Source organism: Bubalus bubalis, chromosome 11, assembly GCF_019923935.1.
Source record: "Bubalus bubalis isolate 160015118507 breed Murrah chromosome 11, NDDB_SH_1, whole genome shotgun sequence".
Taxonomy (NCBI): domain Eukaryota; kingdom Metazoa; phylum Chordata; class Mammalia; order Artiodactyla; family Bovidae; genus Bubalus; species Bubalus bubalis.
In genome coordinates this window covers 73681590-73703556 of record NC_059167.1, presented here as the reverse complement: position 1 = coordinate 73703556, position 21967 = coordinate 73681590, and the positions used below count along the sequence as shown (strand labels likewise).

Sequence of the window (21967 nt, the reverse complement as noted above, 5' to 3'; positions counted from 1 at the left end):
CCCAGGGTTGAAAGGACTCATCTCCTTGTCCACTTCTGACCTCCCCCTACACAGTGTATTCAGTAAACACAACACAGAACAGTCTTTTCTTAGCTGAAGGTTCCACTGTTCTTAAAGTCCAGACTAGAAATCTTGGGTGCATCTTTGCAGCTCTTGCATCCTCAGCTTCTGCATCCACTTGATTGCCAAATGATGCTGATTTTTATCTCCATGATCTCTTGACACCATGCCATCCTTGTCCTGATTCATCTTCAGTTCAGTTCAGTTCAGTCGTTCAGTCGTGTCCGACTCTTTGTGACCCTATGAATTGCAGCACACCAGGCCTCCCTGTCCATCGCCAACTCCCGGAGTTCACTCAGACTCATCCATCGATTCAGTGATGCTATCCAGCCATCTCATCCTCTGTCATCCCCTTCCCCCAGTCCCTCCCAGCATCAAAGTCTTTTCCAATGAGTCAACTCTTCACATGAGGTAGCCAAAGTACTGGAGTTTCAGCTTTAGCATCATTCCTTCCAAAGAACACCCAGGACTGATCTCCTTTAGAATGGACTGGTTGGATCTCCTTGCAGTCCAAGGGACTCTCAAGAGTCTTCTCCAATACCACAGTTCAAAAGCATCAATTCTTTGGTGCTCAGCTTTCTTCACAGTCCAACTCTCACATCCATACATGACCACTGGAAAAACCATAGCCTTGACTAGACGGACCTTTGTTGGCAAAGTAATGTCTCTGCTTTTCAATATGCTATCTAGGTTGGTCATAATTTTCCTTCCAAGGAGTAAGCGTCTTTTAATTTCATGGCTGCAGTCACCATCTGCAGTGATTTTGGAGCCCCAAAAAATAAAGTCTGACACTGTTTCCACTGTTTCCCCATCTATTTGCCATGAAGTGATGGGACCAGATGCCATGATCTTCGTTTTCTGAATGTTGAGGTTTAAGCCAACTTTTTCACTCTCCACTTTCACTTTCATCAAGAGGCTTTTTAGTTCCTCTTCACTTTCTGCCATAAGGGTGGTGTCATCTGCATATCTGAGGTTATTGATATTTCTCCCAGCAGTCTTGATTCCAGCTTGTGCTTCTTCCGGCCCAGCGTTTCTCATGATGTACTCTGCATAGAAGTTAAATAAGCAGGGTGACAATATACAGCCTTGATGTACTCCTTTTTCCTATTTGGAACCAGTCTGTTGTTCCATGTCCAGTTCTAACTGTTGCTTCCTGACCTGCATGTAGGTTCCTCAAGAGGCAGATCAGGTGGTCTGGTATTCCCATCTCTTTCAGAATTTTCCACAGTTTATTGTGATCCACACAGTCAAAGGCTTTGGCATAGTCAAGAAATCAGAAATAGATGTTTTTCTGAAACTCTCTTGCTTTTTCATCTTATCTTGCCTATATTCAGGCCATATTATGAATTGCTTAGAGATTGTTGTTTCTCTCTTCTTTTTCAGTTGCTAAGTCGTATCTGACTCTTTCGACCCTATGGACTGCAACACACCAGGCTTCCCTCTCCTTCACCATCTCTCAGAGTATGCTCAAACTCATATCCATTGTGTCAATGATGCCATCCAACCATCTCATCCTCTATCACCCCTTCTCCTCTTCCCTCAATCTTTCCCAGCATCATGGTCTTTTCTAATGAGTCGTTTCTTCCCATCAGGTGGCCGAAGTATTGGAGCTTCAGCATCAGTTCTTTCAATGAATATTCAGGACTGATTTCCTTTTGGATTGATTGGTTTGATTTCCTTGTAGTCCAAGGGACTTTCAAGAGTCTTCTCCAACACCACAATTTGAAAGCATCAATTTTCTCTCATACATACCTTTAATGGCTCAGTTTTGCTAATTAAGTTGAGTTCAAGTCCTTGGCATGATATTTAAGACTTTCTGAAGTCAGATTCAGTCTTACAACTTTAGTTAGCTTGCTCTTCTACTCTTTCCTAATACTTTCCCATCACTCTGCCTTTTTCTTTCATTTTGATTGCTTACAAGCTGCCCCACTACCTTCTCAATCCCTTGTGGCCCAGCAAGAGTTCTTGTTATATATGACACTTTCATATCTCTGACTTCCAAAGGCTCCTTCTTTTGAAACCTTAGGCTTTTTATCTCAGACTTAGGCAATTGGCAGACTCTACTATTATAATCATGAAAGCAGAGGTTCTATCCCCTTCCCTCCAACCCCCAGTGCCAAAGCCCATGATAGACAAAAACCTTCAATGAACAGCAAACAGTTGAATCTCCCATCACAGTGACACATACATAAATGTGTAAATTAACCACTGGTTGATTTTCTTTCTCTGTAGTGGAAACTGGGTTTAAACCAGTGATTTTACAGGCAGTATTTTTCAGATTCAAAGACATAGGAGGACTCTAGTAGGAAAACTATGTTCCCACGAGGATTCTTAAAGATAGTTTCAAAAGTTTATGACTTTCTACTGGAAGAATGGTGTTTATTTCTCATTGTCTTAAATGAACATTTAGCAGACTTTGTATGTCTAGACAGGTTATGGTGATTGATCATTTGTAATAGTTTAAGTGAAAGCAAAATGGACTCATTTGAATTTTTGGTAATTTGTAAAACCCTTTCCTTTTATAGATGAGTCTGAAAGCCTGAAAGATCTGATCTTTGAATCAAGCTTAATGCTTTTCAGCCTCTTCTTCCATAATGCCCTTAAGGGAAAAACATGCTCCCAACAGGACAAGGTTCCTTATACCAAGGAAGCTGATCACCCATTGAGACTCACCTTGTAGATACTACGTACTAACAGTAATAGAGCCCAAGCCCATGAAGGCAGCTGATAGACGCACCTTGACTGGAAGTCAGGTGTTTTCCCAATCTACTGGTCCATCACTTAATCCATACACAGAGTGCTCTGCTAAAGGCAGAGCAAGTGTTAACTGAAATTTGCGATAGGCAGTATAAACATCATATATTCCACAATGATGTGCGGTATTAAGCATATGCTATTTGAGATTTAATATAGCTTGTTCAAAACCAAAATCTTTAGGCACATGAGCAAAATTAAACACAATTCTTTTAGAAATGTAGAAATCAATTAGAGGTAAATAAGGCCACCTCTTCCAAATATTTTCATTCAATTTCAACTTTTTAAGTTGTTTGCTTTTTAAGTTCAGAAGGTTGTTTAATACTTTTTTCTCCTGTCTTCATTCCTTATCTCTGCAAGGATAAGAGCTGCATTCAGGATTTATAAATAGGAACTTGAGAGAGAATTTTATTATTTTCGAATGAGATAGTCTAGTTTTGTGAGATATGGATCATTGTGTTCAGATGGACTCTTCTATTATAACTTGAACTCAAACGTTGCACTCCTACAGCATCACTCATTCTTTGCTCAGTAGCAACCTAATTACCAAAATAATAATGATGATGATGATGATAATGATAATAATAAAGGTTGAAACATAGAGGCTACCAGCTGTCAGAAATACCTCTTGGAGTGATTTTACATTTTTTTCTCTAAAACCTGCAACCATGCACCACCCATACCAAAGGAATTTTAAAAACACTATAACTGTGAATGGCAGTTTTAAGTGTTACTAGAGGATTTTGCATGGCTAACTGCCCTCCTCCGCCCCCTAGCCCAGCTTTTAAAACCGATAACACCCAGAAGTAAAGTTAAATATTTCCTCCTTTATGAGACCCCAATTTTTAGTACGGGTCTGTTAACTGTTTTCCTTATAGGTACATCGTGTTTGGATTTAATTCTACATTTTTAATCTTACCTATGCTGTTTTGATAGCAAAATCTGAAAAACATATGAGAGGAAAAAAATATAAAAAAGAACATGATTCAAAAGAAAATAGGCATTTGCTTTTACATTTGGCAACTACAGTTGAGGTCAGAGTATGTTTAACAAAGTAAATTTGGACCAAGAAAAATGATCTTTGCGTCAATCTCTATAAAAATCAAAATTCCTTCCTTTCAAACACCTCAACCATTCTAATCCATTTCATATGTGTATTAATTTTATGTTCAAGGACATGCAATCACAAAGCCTTCCATTGCTCTGAAGTGCAGTGAAGGAAAGGTGATGGCCCAACACTGAGACTCCTAGTAATCTAAATATTTAGAATGCAAGTATTTTGTAACTATTTAGAATGGATGACTGGTGTAGATACTTGAGCCATTCATTTTTTCATGAAGGGTGCATGGCACAAAATTGGCATGTGTAAGCTCTTGTAGCAGACAGATTCCATGAGACAGCAGCATGTTCATGAAATACTGCAGCAGGTATGTGGTCTGATACAGATGTTATATAGCTGGTCCTATATCATCATTAACCTTCATATTTAGTTATTAACTTTGGAATGACTTATGTAGAAATTATGTATTCATTTTTAGGCAATAGTGCCCCTGTCTTTTCACACTTTAAATTGGAATAGCTGTAACATTTAACATGGAAAAATTCTTGGAGAGAAAAAATTATAGTCATCTATAAACCTGAGTTTATAGATGAGTGTCAAACTCAATTCAAAGTGACATTTAAACTTTGCGTAGAGTAGTTAAACATTTATTTTGAAAACAATTCGTGAATTATGTTCCACGTTTGATCAGCTAGGAAATAAGACTACTGATTTAAAGCTGTATCTTCCAATTACTGGAAAAAACTGAAAATGTAATTCTTGTAACAATTATCCTTTCAAAAAGCACAAATTACAGAGATGAATATCAGTCAAAAGTAATATAGTTTAATCTAAGGGGGAGAATGCAGGAAGAAAACAAGAATGTGGTTTGTCTGTATTCCAGGAGAAAAGAATCAAGTCAAAATGAGATCTGATCCTTTCCAAGTTATTTTGTGTGCATCATACTTGAGTGTAATTTCACATGCATCTTGACGTTCCAAGTATCATTAAACATCTAGTAATCAGAACAAATGTTCTGCCAAATTCCATTTATTATCTTAACTGTTTAAGGCTTTGAGCACCCCAGATTTCTAAATATATAATTAAAATCCATATTAAAAAAATAAACCTAGATGGGGGATTTACATTTTTCCTAATGCATGTTTACACAAAGAAGAAATCTGTTTTTAAATATTACATCAGATCTTCGTGAGCTCAAATAAATCAGTGTGATACTTTGCCAAAACTTTCCAAAAATGATGAGTATTGATGCCCTGTGGTCAGGAAACTTCCTTTGCGGAGTTTTAGAATTCTCTAGTTACTCAAAATGAATGTTATTTTGGGTCTCTCTGCTTTTAGAGGTATGGAGCTTAGGTGCTACAGATGAACTTTATCACTTGTATGCTGTCAGTCCATCTACACCCTCAATTACACATATTCCAAATGTAGAAAGCATAGTTCTAGAAATTTGAGCCTCTTTCTAGATGGATCTGTGACTGGAGATGTTCTGTAAGTCTGACTGCTTATATAGTCATCCCTTCGTATCTGAGGGATTGGTTCTAGCACCCCTTCAAAAATCATGAAATCCACAGATGCTCAAGTCCCTTATGCAAAATGGTACAGTACACTCAGCCCTCCATATCCATGGGCAGATACAGGGGATGACTATATAGAAACTCAAAAAAGAGGCCTAGCCATTATGAAGAACAAACTGGTCACCCACCTTGTTATTGGTGCTGTTTCAAGGTTCTTTTTTGTTGATCAAGGCATTTCTGTGGACCCAGTTCCAACCATTTTGGTGTGTGTCCCAGTAAAGGAAGATGAGAAAACAACTCATAATACTTGGATACACATGGAATAAAACATGTTTGTGGGCTCCTCAATTATTTTGAAATGGAGATTTGTTTGGAACTATAAAAATCCTTCACTAGTAATAGGTATTCACAATGATAGTATTATGAATGCTTATGATGTAGAATGTTTGTTCTGACTCACTTTGGGTCAGTACATTTGTTAGCTCTCATCTAGGCCCTGTGTGTATTATAAGATAACTCAGTCTGGAGGTCCATTGAATGAAAGAAACTTACCAGGTCTGAATGGAGATACACATGTGACACTGGATTTACAAGTGCTTATGAATTTCATGAGAGTTGTTGGAAAGAACGTGGTCTCCATCAGCTCTGCCCTTGTCAACGAGGACATCACAGAGGGTTTAATAGCAGTGATTAAAGACATCAGAAGGTTTGTAATCATGTATGTCAATAGGCTTTATGTAGGTACTACTCAATAGCTCCTCCCCTTTGCCTTCTTTTTGATAGCTGAACATGGTAATCACAGGCACAATAGCTTTAAGGACTTCTGAGAATCAGTTGCATGTGTGCGTGTGTGCCTGACTCTTTGTGACCCCACAGACTGTAGCCCGCCACGCTCTTCTATCCATGAGATTTTCCTGGCAAGAATAGAGGAGTGGGTTACCATTTCCTCCTCCAGGGGATCTTCCTCACCCAGGAATCGAACCCACGTCTCCTTCATTACAGGCAGATTCTTCACCACTGAGCCACCGGGGAAGCCCTTGAGTCGGGGATCCTGAAAAAGGCATGCCTTCATTCATTCAACAGCTATCTGAGGCCCTACAGGCCAGGCTGTACTTATGGTTCTAGGAATGCACTGGTGAACAAGAGAGACAAAAATGTGAGCCCTCATAAAATTGACATACTTAGAGGATGGAATGGGGAAAGAAAGTAGGTAGAAAAATCACAAAGGTGGAAAGAGAACTATGGAGCGATGTTGCCAGAGAAAGCAAGAGAGGCCATTTTTAAGTTCAGCTGCAAAGTCACAGAGGAAGAATGAGGACAAATCCACTGAACTGGGTAACTCAGGAAGCCATCAGTGATTTTGCCAGCATTTTCAGTAAAATGGTGGCAACCTAAACCAGGTTTTTGAGAAATTACACAAAGGTATTATAAAGATGCAAAGTAGCTAGCTGCACATGTTTTAGAACGATGTTTGTCAGTGAATATAATGGGAGATGTTTTTCTTGAGGAGGGGGGCAGAGTTAAGGCAATTATTCTGATTTTTGTTGGGGGTATTAGAGGTGAAAACAAAGGAGAACTTGAGCACTTTTCAAGTAGGGGGTAAAAAGGCAAATGAGGTATTTATCAATGAGTATGTTTAAATTGCTTGAGAAAAATCTTGTCATAAATATCAATGTATCTTGTATATAAGTGATAGCCTAACTTTTATTGTATGATACAATGCTAATTTATTTTTCTGTGCATTCTCATGGTATATGGTTCCCACTTAATGCAGTCTATTTAGAAGAAAAGTTGACTTTAACCACATTATATACACTCTCGGAGAAGGCAATGGCACCCCACTCCAGTACTCTTGCCTGGAAAATCCCATGGACAGAGGAGTCGGCTAGGCTGCAGTCCATGGGGTCGCTAAAAGTCGGACAAGACTGAGCGACTTCACTTTCACTTTTCATTTTCATGCATTGGAGAAGGAAATGGCAACCCACTCCAGTGTTCTTGCCTGGAGAATCCCAGGGACAGGGGAGCCTGGTGGGCTGCCATCTATGGGGTCGCACAGAGTCGGACACGACTGAAGTGACTTAGCAGCATATACACTCTGTCCTCTAAAGGTCATTTGAATGTAGATATATATTTACCCATGGGGAGCTGTATGGGTTATGTTAGTAGTTTCCAACTGACAGTATGCTGTAAACCTAACTAGTTGCTGTTAGTTCTATCCAGTGTCTTAAAACTCGACATTGTTTTTTAGTCAACGTATTTCTTAATTTGTTCCAAACCTATTATTTAGTTTCTTTTATGTCCCATGAAAAATATATTAGGAAGAAAGACAGGTTATATCATCCTTATTTTACAGAATAGAAACCTGGAGGGTGATATTCAGCTTACAAACACTGATAGAATAAAAGGCCTCCTGTGTCTTGGAGACCCACTGGGTATAGGAAGAAACTGTTCTAATTGCACTGTGTCACAGACTGTCTGTATTGATAGGTGGTTTCTCTGTAACTAAAGAAGAAAAATAAAACTGTCAATCTATTGCTTAAAAGAAAACGAAAATCCAAGGCAATACTTTGATCCTTGCCTTAGAGACATAAAACTCTCATGGTAGCCTGGGAATAGATGTTAAGTACTTTTTTCCTTACATAAGTGAAAAACTTAGAACCCTGTTTCCTTGGACGTGCTTATTAATGAACAACTATGAGGAAGTTGGACTCCTTATGAGTAATGAGATAGAAAGTAGGCTGTGCGAAAGCACCAGAGATGTGACATCACAGTGTTCAAGGCTCCGTAACATCCTGCCTCGGACTATGAGCCGTCAGTCATTCATTCTCCCCTGGCCATGTGCTCACAAGCTGCTAGTTTCGAATGCTGCTGAATGTGGCCATCTTGGATGACTGCCACTCACTCCCTCCTAAGCCTGACCTTGGGAGAGAAAGCTCTGGAAATTGGGCCATAGAAGTGAAAATTCTGTAGCATCAGTGAAAAAAGTTAAACTTTTGTCTTAGGAAATTTGGACACTTGTGTCTTGTTAAGGCCTAGGCAACTCTGGACATTTAGGGGACTCATTTCACTCTACTGTCTGTTGACATGTGTTTTCTTAAAAGAGAAAGATTTGGTTACAAACAGAATCTTGTTTGGAAGTCCAGTTGATGAGTGGCATTTTATTTATAATGCATTTAGTTTGCAGTTTTAAGTCTATAGAAATGTGTGCATAGGACTTGCCATAATGCCAGTCTTCAAGATGCTTTTTTCATTGACATAGAATTTTACATACAATAAAAATCACTCTTTAGTGATTTTTGACAAGGCATGCAGTCACATAACCAAACCACAATCAAAGCATAGAATATTCTCATTACCATAGAAAATGCCCCTGTGTCCTTTGGAAGACAGCTCCTCTTTTGAACTCAGAACCCTGTCCTCCCTGCTGATACTTTTTCTGCCCTTACAGCTTTGACTTTCCCAGAATGTCAAATAAATGGAGTCATAGAGTTTGTAGCCTTTTGAGTCCAGCTTCTAGCACTTAACCTAATACATTTGAGATTCATCTGTGTCGTTGGATCTTCCAGTGGTCCATTCCTTTCGTTTAAAATTTTGGGTTAGAATTCCTCTTTGTGCATTTGCCACAGTTTGTTGACCCTTCAGCAGCTGAAGAACATTTGAGTGGCTTTCAATTTGAGGTAATGCATTAGTCTGTGTTCTCCACAGAAATGGAACTAGTAGGGTTTATATATATATATATATATATATATAGAGAGAGAGAGAGAGAGAGAGAGAGAGAGAGAGAGGGAGGGAGGGAGGGAGGGAGGGAGAGGGAGGGAGAGAGATGATAAGAAATTGGCTTACACAGTCATGAAGCCTGATAAGTCTCATGACCTGTAGGGTGAGTTGGCAGTCTGGAGACCCAGAAAGACCCAATGCTGATATTTCAGACCTCAGGCAAGAAAATTAGCTGATGCCTCACTTTAAAGGTATTTAGGCTGGAAAATTTTTTTCTTAATAACATCAGCTTTATATTCATTCAGGTTTTTAACTGATTGGATAAAAGAGAAGTCACTCAAGTCTTGTCCAACTCTTTGCTACCCTATGGACTGTAGCCTACCAGGCTCCATGGGATTTTCCAGGCAAGAGTACTGGATTGGATAAAACCTACCTGCACTAAGGAGAGCAGATTACTCAAGCTACTGATTCAATTGTTAATCTCATCTCAAAACACCCTCACAGAGGCACCTAGAATAATATTTGGCCAAATATCTGATCACCCCATGGCCTAGTAAAATTAACCATCACAGGCAAGTAAGCATAAAGCTGTTAAAATATTTGCATATGGATTTTCATGTTAACATACATTTCTATTTCACTTGGGCAAAGCAGTGAGATTATTGGGTGATACAGAAAGTGTGTATCTAACTTTCCAAGGAACAATTTTCCAAAGTAGCTATACCATTTTACATTCCTGTTTGCAAACTGAGAGTTCCAGTTGCTCCACGTGCTCCCCATTACTTGGTGTTATCAGATGGGCCAGTTTACCTCTCGCTCTCTCTCTTCCTCCCTCCCTTCCAATAAGTATGCAGTGGTATCTCATTGTGGTTTAATATGCATTTCCCTAATGAATAACATATTGGGCATCTTTTTATGTGTTTATATATCATCCATGTATCATCTTCATGAACTGTCCCTCATATCTTTTACCCATTTTGGGAGGGGAGGTGTTTTCTTATTTTCATTGTAGTGGAGTTCTATGTTCTGGGTACAAATCTTTTGTCAAGACACATATTTAACAGCTATTTTCTGCAAAAATTTGAGCACTAATGTAAATTTAGGGATTTTCAATGTCAACTGTTTTATTTATTTATTTATTTCAGTTTGTTTTTTTTTTAACAAGTGTTTTCTTTATTTATTTTAAACTTTACGATATTGTATTGGTTTTGTCATACATCAACATGAATCCGCCACGGGTGTACACGTGTTTAGCCACAGCACCCAGTTACTTTCTATGTTTTATTTTACTAACAAAATCTCAAAACCCACATTTTACAAAATATATAGTTAAAAATGGAAACAGTTTTTGGAAAAAATTCCCTTACTATCCTAGGGTTGTATTCAATTAAAATAATCCCTAAGATTGAAACATGAATTGTAGGAAATTTTTACTTTACAATTGAACCAGTTAACAATTAGGAGCTGTTGGAATTCATTTTAATCATAAACATCACTCTGTCAGAAAGCCCCAAGTATAAAATTAAATGCTAAAATCATCTGTTACTCTGCCCATTCATGTGCTTGTCATTGAACAATGGACTATTTTGCCAAAACAGGGTCCTGCACAGAGCAGACTAGCCTGAGCCCTGGCCATGCACAGTGGCATATGATGCATGTGTGCCATAGAATATGCTTACATGTGTATGTGTGTGTGCTTAGTTTTGTCCGACTCTTTGCAACCTCATGGACTGTAGCCCACCAGCTCCTCTGTCCATGGGATTCTCTAGGCAAAAATACTGGAGTGGGTAGCCATTTGCTTCTTGTATGTGTACAAACCTGAATTTAAAACAAGGGAGGAAGAAAGGAAAGGAGAGAGACCAGTACAAAGTTATTACTTTCCTGATCAGTGAAACATTTTCAGATCATCTGAATAGATTCAGAAAGATGTCAGAGAAAACTTTGTATTTCAAAGGCTCTAAAAAACAAGCAAACCAAAATCTAAGTACTTTAGTACTTGGTGTGCTGGTGGTATCCACATATGTAGGTTTTGGTGTAACTATATGTATTTTTAAAATTCATTGTTTTTAAGGTTATTTTAAAATATCCTTTTTAAATTAAAAAAAAACAACCCCCTCCCTCCCCCCCAAACAACAACTGTTTGCCGAACTGCTGAAATACCTCCATGGATCCCTAGAAACCTGGTTGGTAAGCTGCTGATCTTTTTCTGACCTGTTTGTTTTACAAATGAAGAAGATGGCCAGAGATAAGCAAATTTAAGGTCATACAACAGTCCTATGCTGAACTAAATCCAGTCATTCTGATTACTATTTTAGTGTTCCCTGCCCACCCCCCCCCCACCCCCCCCAATTAACTTGACCTGGCCTTTCCAATTGGAGCAGAAAATATTTCTCCTTGGGTCCATTACTTAGAGAAATGAAGATTATACTCAATTTTGTGAGCCCTTTTCTGGCATCTCAACTTATGTCTTCTATAATGAGTGCGTCTCTTGGCTGGAGTGAGCAATATTTGGAAATTTAAGCCATTTCCCTTCCTAGCTTCCTCCAAAGGAGACGTCCTAGGCCAGAGCCCAGATCTTAATGAAAAACACGTAAACCATCTTGTTTGTTTTCCCTGTCGATTAGTCTATAATTTAAAACCCATTCAATGGCAGATTTATCGAGTGACTAATCCCCGGGAAGACTGGAAGTGGCCAGGAGAAGGTGATTGTGGCCTAGGTACACATCATCGGTCATTTGTTCAAATATTAAGGTGGGAAGCCAAATACCTCCTTACTTACTCATGAAAATACATTCAGGGAGTGGGCCCTGAAGTGACTCTTTACTGGATAATAAAAGCAACACAAAGAACCGGGGATATCTTTGCCGGACAAACTGGCCTCTGTGGTCATTGGTTTTCTTCAGTTATCAATGAAAACATCATGTTTGAATAAGAGTGTAAAATCCACACCAGCTCAGCTTTCCTGAAAATTAAAAACAACTCAAACAAATACCTTTTCTCAGCTGGAATTTGAGCCTCTCAAAATCTGACTTGTTTCTGTATATATACATTTGCAAGATTGAGTGCATTGTAGATGCTCATTAAATCTAGATTGAAAGTTAGACGGTAGAGAGACCAGAGTCTCATCTCATTTGCTATAGTGAAGACTTGTTCAGTGTCTCTGTGGTTCATACAACATCACTATGAAAAGTAAGCCTACAAATAGGAAATTTATTACAACCACTCCCCTGAACTTCTTCTTGCTAGCAGAAAGCTTTCTATTCCATTGGTAAAAGATGTGGAGACTATTTTTCTAATAAGTAATCCTACAGTCTTAAGCATAAATTTCACTTCTAATGCCAGAAAGGACTCAGCAACTAGCCCCTTCTTGCTCCTACTTGATAATGCTATTTAAATGACATTTTTTTCATTTCCCCCCCTTTTCAATTAAAACAAGAAAAAGACAAAGTTGAGAATATGTGAAGCAAACCTAATTGAGGAACCTACCTCACAGTTACTTACCAAAATGATACTGGTGGACAGATGGGCACTGGCCATAGGGTAACGACTCCTCATAGACAATAAGTGAATTGAGAAAGAAACAGTATGTGATTGCTGTGATTACTTGAAGAACCTCAATTTGTCATAGTATTAAGGACCAGGGTTTAGCATCTGTTGCTTCTAAATGCATATGTATTCTGGAATGTGTCATACATCCCTTATTGAGCTACATGTAGCTTCATTAGTGACAATAATAACACAACATAAAACTCCCAAGTCCTCTTTCCTGGTAGAGAAGGAATTAGTATGTTGGTTCTTTGCCTAAAAATATGCAGTCTTGGATTTGCTTATTAGATTTCAAATTATTTTTTAGAGGAAAAAACCTTGAAAGTCATTTCCATGGATGTCCCAAGGTATACCCATTCTGTGACTTACACTAATTTAGTGATATTAATAATTTAGAAAGAAAACATTATTAGAATCCCCCATGAGTCATGACTTTATTTTTTCTGTTTCACTAGAACACTCTAGCTACGGTGAGGTTTTATCTTGTTTCCCAGGTAGGAACTTGAGTACAGATTTCAAAGATTTATCTGTTCGACTTCCTATTTCCTTGGATGACTATCCATAATTTTATTTACTTATTTTCAGAGTATATTTCAGAATCCTGTCTGGAATAGCTGTCACATTTCAGAAGTAATGCCCAACTTTATCTGAACTGCAGGCTGAACCACTGGTATGATTTCAGAGCCATACTGAGTCTGCTTGACCTCCCATGTTGATTTGCATTCATGAGAGCTGGGACTCTTTCTTTGTATGGCTTAGATGATACTGTGCTTTGCCTCTTTATACAGCTTTCATGAGCAGGACTGTCTGTATTGTGGAAAGTTGAAGAGAAAGAGATAGGGTGAAGTTGTGGCTGTGGAAATGGCTACTATCTTAGAACTTGCCTGAAGTGATGCAGTTTCATTGTGCTTCTGTGCAGTCCCTTGGAATTGCTTTCCCTAACCTGGAAGAATTTAGAATTTCCAAGAGTCCCTGGGAAAAATTGACTTAGATTGTATAGCAGATAACCTGAATTTTTAATGGCCCCTGGCAGCACCACTGGGAGAGGATGTTCATAACAACAAAATGTTAATGGGTGATTTTTGCGCAGTGCTCGGCACCACCATGATGTCTTTCAGCAGTAGGCACTTTTCCAATTCTTTTTGACAGACATTTGTGGGGGCCAGGCAAGCAAAGTCTCCCTCTGTTGTTTGGGTTTCAGGACAGTGTGCTCCTTTGATGATATCTCTGAGCAGTGGTAATGTGGAGGTTATTTTTTAAAAAATGAGAATTTGGTAGGGGAAGGGAGGACCAGTCCATGGGGAGACTGCAGGAGTTGCCTGGAGCCCAATTCCTAATCAGATTAGAATGACAAATACTGTTGGATTCTACTGCATAGTTCACTATACTTATGGGAATAACCGTTAAGCTTATTGTGAAGAGAATGCTTATTGACCCTAAATATTTTGAATTGTTAAAATTAAATAGTATCAATATTAATTTTTAGACCCACACTTAAAAAAATCTAGAGGTTTTATTTGAATTTTCTAGGTAATAACAACAATGAAATCTCATAGTTTATGTTGTGCTTGTTTTAGTCGCTCAGTCGTGTCCAACTTTTTTGCAGACCCATGGACTGTACCCCACTAGGCTCCTCTGTCCTTGGAATTCCCCAGGCAAGAGTACTGGAGTGTGTTGCCATTTCTTTCTCCAGGGGATCTTCCCAACCCAGGGATCAAACCCTAGTCTCCCACATTGCAGACAGATTCTTTACTGTCTTAGCCACCAGGGAAGGAAGGGGACCACGTGTCTCTGTTTTTATATTTCCTTAGGCTTTTGAGTCTAGTTGGTTGGGTAATACAGAGGTACAAGGAGGTCTTAATATTTAAAGCTAAAGAAATAATTCAATTCAATAAGCATTTAAGGATCACTAGCCAAGTAGTGCGCAGTGTTCTGAAAGTTCAAGCATGAATAAAGCATGGTCCCCAACTGCCTGGAGCTTTTAGATTTCCAAAGAAGATAAACCTAAGTGACTGTAATGTGATGTGAACCTAGGAAGTTCTTTGGCAACAGAGTCAAAGGAAAACTTTTGTCAGGAAGAATCAAGAATAGTTGAAGCCAGAAGGTTCAGTTGCAATGGAGTGAGTTTTCCTTCAGGGCTTTCACTAGGCAAAAATGGAGAGAAAGGGTGTTTCACAGAGAGGAAGCAGCATGTGCAAAAGCATAAAGATGTGGGAGTTGATGGGATGTTTGAATCTGTACTGGTGCACCATAGGGAAACTATAAAGAAATATCTGCAAAAGTAAGCAGAGGGAAGGTTTTAAAGAGCCATGAGTGTCATGGAAAGAATTTAGGCTTATCTGCTGCATGAAATAACTATTCTCAATATGGGTAATGAAGGGATAGTCTCTTTATGGGGATACATCAGAATTACCAAGGGACTTTTTCAAGTAACACATATTCCTTTGGAGATTCTTCAATGACCCAAGTTAAAAGTCATTGCCAAAAAAATTCCACCAATATTGTAGTGCCATACTATCTCAGCTGTATTTGGAGCAGAATAAAGATTTAGAACAGTTATTTCTGGTTTCAGCTCTGGCTGCCCAGGAACCCTTTGGGGGAGCTTTAAGGACACCTGTGTAAGAGCACCATCTCAGATCAATTGAATGATTATCTTTTGAGATGGCCCCATCAGGATTTTTTACAAAGCTCTCTAGATATTTCTAATGGGTAGCATCCTGAGAACCATTACCTTAAACAGATAAAAAGTATCAATAAAGGAAAAGGGTGATTGGAACAGTGTTTTAATTGGGATTGCTCTCTTAAAGACTGTGAATTTGCATCTTGCTTAGAAGAAAATGGATATAGACTAATAGACTATGGCAGGTGGGAAGAGAATGTGATTGAAAATGAAAGTAATAGAAGCAATCAAGTTAAAAATAATGGAAGATAGATAAAAATTCAGGTGCAATTTGGAGATAAAACTTCGGGGAGATTGGAAAGCTGTCAAAACTTGGACCTGCCTCCTTTCAAATGATGTTAGGGTAAATGCAGAAAAACAACAGACTTTTAGCAGAGAAGGTTGGGGAAAGGGAAACTTGTAATGCTTCCTGTGTCCTAAAGAACATTTATTTAAAAATAATTGGAAGGTTTGCAGTCATTTTGTCTACCGTGTACAAACAGCACATTCAGTGCAAAAGTAAAGGAGACTGAAAGGAGAGTCAGTAGGGTTTAAAAGCGTTATGTTCCCTTGATCCATCCTTATCTGTAATTTTGACTGTGAGGGTCTGGACTTGACATTTCATAAAGATATTCAGGGTCATGCCTGGGAGTACATGATTATTCAACAGAAAATTCTACTCTGTGTATTTGATTCATCAAATCATTAACAGTCCTTCTAGCTATGGCTGTAGATAAAGGAGGGAAAACAGTATATGATTTCCAGGTACAAAGTAAAAGTGGCACAGAAAGTAGAGTGAAAAAGTGTTAAAAGATACTTTTCCCAAAGGCTTGATTTATGATACACACAGATTTGAGATGCCTATTTGTAATAGTGCTTGCGTGCTCATTTGTGCCCAACGCTTCATGACCTCATACTATGGTCTGCCAGGCTCCTTTGTCTATAGAATTTTCTAAGTAAGAATACTGAGTGGATTTCCATTTCCTGCTCCAAGGGATCTTCCTGACCCAGGGATCGAATCCGCATCTTTTGCATCTCCTACATTGGCAGGCACCACCTGAAAAGCCCCATTTGTAATAGAGCCAATAACAATTTGAAATAATTGATAGGATATGTATTACTGAATGCAAGTTTCTGTGCCCAGCACACAGTGAGGCCAGACATGTTTAGATCAAAGGTTTAATGCAGGACCATGCAAGGAAGACAGGCAGCTCATGCCCCCAAAACCCTGGATTCTCCAAAGGGTTTCAGCAAAGCACTTTTATAGGCAAGGTGAGGGATGGGCATGATCAGTTGTTAGGTGGAATGTTCCTGTAAACCTCCAACAAGACATGTTATTCTTTGTTACTGCAAGTTTTTTTCTGTTTATGAATGGACTCTTGAAGGTCAGATCCCTGAGAATAAGCTGTCCTATATATTTCAGACTATAGATAACATTCTTTTATAAAAGGTACAGAGCCAGCATGACTAAGCACAGGCAACAAAGGACACAGGTTAAAGCAAAAGGAACAGATCTAATATGGAGTCAGATTTGTTCTTCCCTATTACATATGGAGGGGCTTCTCTGGTGGCTCAGTGGTAAAGAATCCACCTGCTATGCAGGAGACATGAGTTTGATCCCTGGGTTGGGAAGATCCCTGGAGAAGTAACAGGCAACTCACTCCAGTATTCTTGCCTGGGAAATCCCATGGATAGAGGAGCTACAGTCCATGGGGTAGCAAAGAGTAGGACACAACTGAGTGACTAAAGACAATTACATATGGACAGATAGAGAGTGAATAAGGTGCTTATTACTTTAATCACTTTGAATTAGTATGTCATGTTGAGCTTCTGCACAAGAAATTGAAATGATCAAAACGAGTTGTGAAACAGGGAAGAGCAAGGGTAACTGGTTTCTTTATTTGAGCTATTAGAGCATATTGATATGGAGTACATAGAAATTTCATGGTTATTCTTTATATTAGTAAGTACAGTTTGTGAGGAAGCCACCATGGAATCTGTGTTTGATAATCTGTCCCCTTACCTTGGGTGTTTGCAGCAGACAGAAGAGGTGTTAAGAGAGGACAGTATTTGCAAAGGCCATATGCACGAGTATGGTCCTGGGAGAGAGAGGTTATATAGAACTGGAATCTAGGACATATTTGGAGAAGAGGCAGGAGCCAAGAGTGGACAAAATGGGCAAACACAGAAGAGTTTTCAATGTGGCCATGTTAAACAATTTTAATGTTAGCTTATAAGTAATGGCTAGTTGTTGAAGGGATTTTAAGGAATAAAGATATGAATTTTAAAAAATGAATGAATGTGTCTAAACCAGGATCAGGAATATTATTGAGGTGACTCTTGTCACTGTCCAGGTAACTAAGACCCAATCAAGAGTTGAGGCATTGGGGGTAGAAGGTAAGGAATAAATCAGAGAAATTAATGAAACTCATCGATAATCTGTTAGGAATGAGAGAGAACAAGGAATCCATCATGATATCCAGGTTTCTGAAAGAGATCATTGGGAGGATGTTGATGCTACTAATTGCAAAGAAGAATTTCAGAGGACGAGGAGACTGAGCTTTGACATCATGACTTCATTTTCAGACATACTGACTCTGAGGTGGCTGATAAAAATATTCAGGTAGATTAGTTCCAGAGGATAGTTGGAATTATGGTTTTAAGATACCAGTTTGGAAGTTGCGATAGAGTCAATGACTGTCATTTACCTCATGAGTATGCAGGATGACCAAGACAGATTGTGTAGTGTAAGAAAGGTAAAATGGGAAGGAGCATGCCTGGGGAACAACATTTAAGGGATGAATGGAGGGAGAGGAGTCCACTGACTGACTGGAGAGAGCCAAGAAATAGGAAGAAAATAGGGGTGGGTGGAGAATTTTGACGATCAGGAAAGTAGAGAGAAATTCAAGGCAAGGCAGCAGTCAACTTTAACAGTGCAGCCGAGAGGGCAAAATCACTGAAAGGTGCTAATCAAATGTAACACTCAAATCATGGAGTTTCAGTAATACAGTGGGGCTAGCAGCAAGGTGTCATTGGTTGAAAGAAGCATGGATAAGAAAATAGATAAAGCAAGAGCTGTGTATTTTCTTTAAAAAAAAAAAACAAAACTCTGAAGAAAAAGAGGGAAGGTGAGAAAAGAAATAGCAACAGCTAGAAGAGATTAAAGAAGGATTTTTGTATCTATTTTTTGCTTTAGAAGGATAGAGCAAGGTGCTGGAAAACGTGCTGAGAGCTGAAAGCAAGATGACATGGCCACTGGCCTCCGTGATCTGTCAGGCAGCAAAGAGACAAAACAATACCATTGTATTATTACTACCATAAGTAGTAACACCATTGGTAGTAATACCATTAATATTACCATTGTAGCAAACTTGTATATTTCCTCTGGTGTTCCAGACACTCCTCTCTGGTTTTACATATATTAACTCATGTACTTCTCATAACCTTGTGAGGTTCTGTTATTACCCCCAATTTCTGTATGAGAAAAATGATATACAGAGAGGTTAAGGAGCCTAGCCAACTTGTGCTCTACCCACTACACTATGCAGATGAATTACAGAGCCATCAAAATGGTCTGTATAGATGTGTTCACCAGATTTAGCCAACTTAAAAGATCATTGGTTGAGAGGTGGGAAATGGGAGAGGTGGGGACCTTTGGGTAGATATCATCCAGTTGTGTGAGAGAAGAAAGTTTCCTTTTGGAGCATGTCTTTGTAACTCTTTCATATTATTAAGAAGGTGAAGATTGTGTAAAATTATTGGCTCATCAACATTATCTGACTGTTGGGACTTCCTTGGTGGTCTAGTGGCTAAGACTCTGCTCTCCCAATGAAGGGGGCCTGGGTTCAATCCCTGGTCAGGAAACTAGATCCCACATACCACAGCTAGGAGTTCATGTGCTACAACTAAAGATCCTACATGCTACAACTAAGACCCAGTGCAGCCAAATAAATAATAAATGAATATTATCTGACGGTTCACCTTCTTAGGTGAACAAGTTAGGAACAACATTCAACATTTAGTTTGCTATGGCAGAACTAAAGTAGGCACTAAAATGAAATTTAAATATTGGTGATAATTTAGGATGGTAATCAGGGCTGAAATATGGGTGGAGGTAGGCGGGAGAGGGAGATGGAGATGGGTAGGATGTCCAAACAAAGATGATCTTGATCACATAGTTGAATGAAGCGTGAAGTTCCTTTCAGATAGTCGAACTCATGAAAGATAGGATGGACTTTTGTATTTGTATTTTTGTTTTTGTGTTTGTAGTACATCGTTCCTCCTGACTGCTGAAGCTTTCCTCGTTTCATGCCTGTGACTCCACAAAGATGGCATTGTTTGGAAATTTTTAAGAATGATTAGAAATCTATTCATCTCTTCCTCTAATATTATCCTTAGCAACAGTAACACTTACTCAGAACTAATGTTCCAAACAATGCCACCTTTTCCTGTGTCATGACCTTGACAGACTAGGCCATTGAAAATATTTCTTCACCTTTTTAATGTAAGATATAACTGTACTTTTATATCCTTTGGTGTTCTAGATATTTGTGGACTGAAATAACAGTGAAGAACGTCTTATAAGCCGTAACGAAGGCTCTTGGGACAGTGACTGAAAGCAATATTACAGTGGTTTTTATCCATCCATCTCATCAGTACCGTGTATTTGCTGTTCTAGCTGCTGCTGCTGCTGCTGCTAAGTCACTTCAGTCGTGTCGGACTCTGTGCGACCCCATAGACAGTAGCCCTCCAGGCTCCCCTGTCCCTGGGATTCTCCAGGCAAGAACACTGGAGTGGGTTGCCATTTCCTTCTCTAGCTGCTGGGGTATGGAAATAAAGGCACAGATACTGCCCCTGATTTCTTCTTGTGGAGTTTGCAGTCTGATAGGGAAGAAAGAAGTTAAATAGGTTCACCAGAAATATTTAATTACTATTAAATTGAATTTTAGAAAAACTAATAAACTTGTAAATGATTGCCTCCCAGTTAACTGTAAAGGCGAATGCTGGGAAATGGACTAGTTAAGAACCAAGGATATGCTAGTTTGTGCTGGTAAGTGAAGAGTAATGGATTCAAGGCATTGACACAACTGAAAAGATAAGCATTAAAAAGACAGGTATCCTATAAAATACTTTAAAATATAGAGTATCTTAATAGGTTCATTTTCTTTGCACTTAAATTGTTTTTTTTTTAATTACTATATTATGAATGATTATAAACAGACACAAATACTGATCATGGGCAGCTTTGATATGGAAACTTTAAAAAAAAAAAAAAGAGCACATGTATCATAACTTCCTCCTGAGTTTTTTCTTTCTGCTGTGTTGTTTTGGAAACTCCAGAGGAGAGACATTCTATGGATGACTGTGAGAGTATCAGCTCCTAGCCAAAAGGATCTCCAGACCTTTTTTTGTTCTTTTTCTCAAACCAAAAGTAATGAAAGGTATATTCAATCATGTTCAAATCTTTATTAAAAGTTTTCTTTTGCATTTGATATTAAAACCAGTAGACGTTCTTAGATAACTGTTTTACTTTTATCCTTAATCCATGGTTATTGTTGCCTGTGAGCTCAGATTGGATGAAATTATGTTTTTATTCCAGCTATTTAAATCCTGGGAAAATTCATAAGGTGAAATTTACGCTCATTCTCAGAAGAATGAGTCTTGTCTTTCCATATCTGTGCGGCCTTCTGCTTTGGTGGTATGGGGATGCTATTCAATATTTTATTTCTGATCATTGATCTTTTATAAATTTTTTGCTTCCTTTCCCATTGATATCTCTACAGGCTCAGTTTGAACTTCAAGCCTTTCACATGCGGGGTGAGCATGCAGCGATAACAGCAAGACTAGAAGAAACCATTGAGAATCTCAAACATGAGATAGAACACCGATGGCAAGGAGGATGCGAAGAGATGAGAGATGTATGTGTCTCCACGGATGATGACTGCCCTCCAAAGACTTTCAGAAATGTGTGCATCCAGACAGACAGAGAGACTTTCCTCAAACCCTGCGAAGGTGAAGGCAAGACAACCAGAAGTAACCAAATAATACCTAAAAAGCTGAACATCTCCTCTTTAAGCCAACTCTCTCCCCCAAATGACAACAAAGACACCTGTGTACCACCTGCGGAAGGCAGCTCACTGAATCAGCAGAAAGCAACTCCTTCCCCTCCCCCCCCTCCTCCTGCCCCACCACTACCAGCAGCCATCCCTGCCCCGCCTCCCCTGCAACCTGGACTTGGACCTTTGCCACCAGCACCTCCGCCGCCACCTGTGAATACTGGACCTCCACCACCTCCCCCACCTCCTCTGCCTCCAAGTGCTGGACCTCCCCCTCCTCCTCCTCCCCCGCCTCCCCCTCCTTCTATCTCTCTGCCCAACAACGGGGGTCCTCCTCCTGCTCCAGCACCCCCAGGACTCGCACCCCCACCTCCTCCTGGACTCTTCTTCGGAGTTGGCCCTTCTAGCCAGTGTCCTCGGAAACCAGCCATTGAACCCAGTTGTCCAATGAAGCCTCTGTACTGGACTAGGATACAAATAAGTGATAAGAGGTAAATTCAACTCCCTGGTCCATTCTCAGCTTGTGAGTTTGCAGGATTTTGCACAGGTAATGTTGTATTCTTATGAGTTCAGTGTCTTTGCAGTGTGGCACTCATTCTCA

The 21967-nt window shown here is 39.2% G+C and overlaps 1 protein-coding gene across 15 annotated transcripts in view; it reads left to right on the top strand.

The window, feature by feature from the left end:
* FMN1 (formin 1) overlaps positions 1 to 21967 on the top strand; it is a 498278-nt gene that overhangs the window by 235428 nt on the left and 240883 nt on the right. For 14 of the 15 annotated variants that reach the window (XM_025295965.3, XM_044925241.2, XM_025295966.3 and 11 more), the window contains one exon: positions 21094 to 21857. In XM_025295965.3, the coding sequence (XP_025151750.3) occupies positions 21094 to 21857 (764 nt within the window). Of the gene's footprint in view, positions 1 to 21093; positions 21858 to 21967 lie in introns of those variants that run through there. The other variant, XM_044925245.2, reaches the window with a different exon arrangement.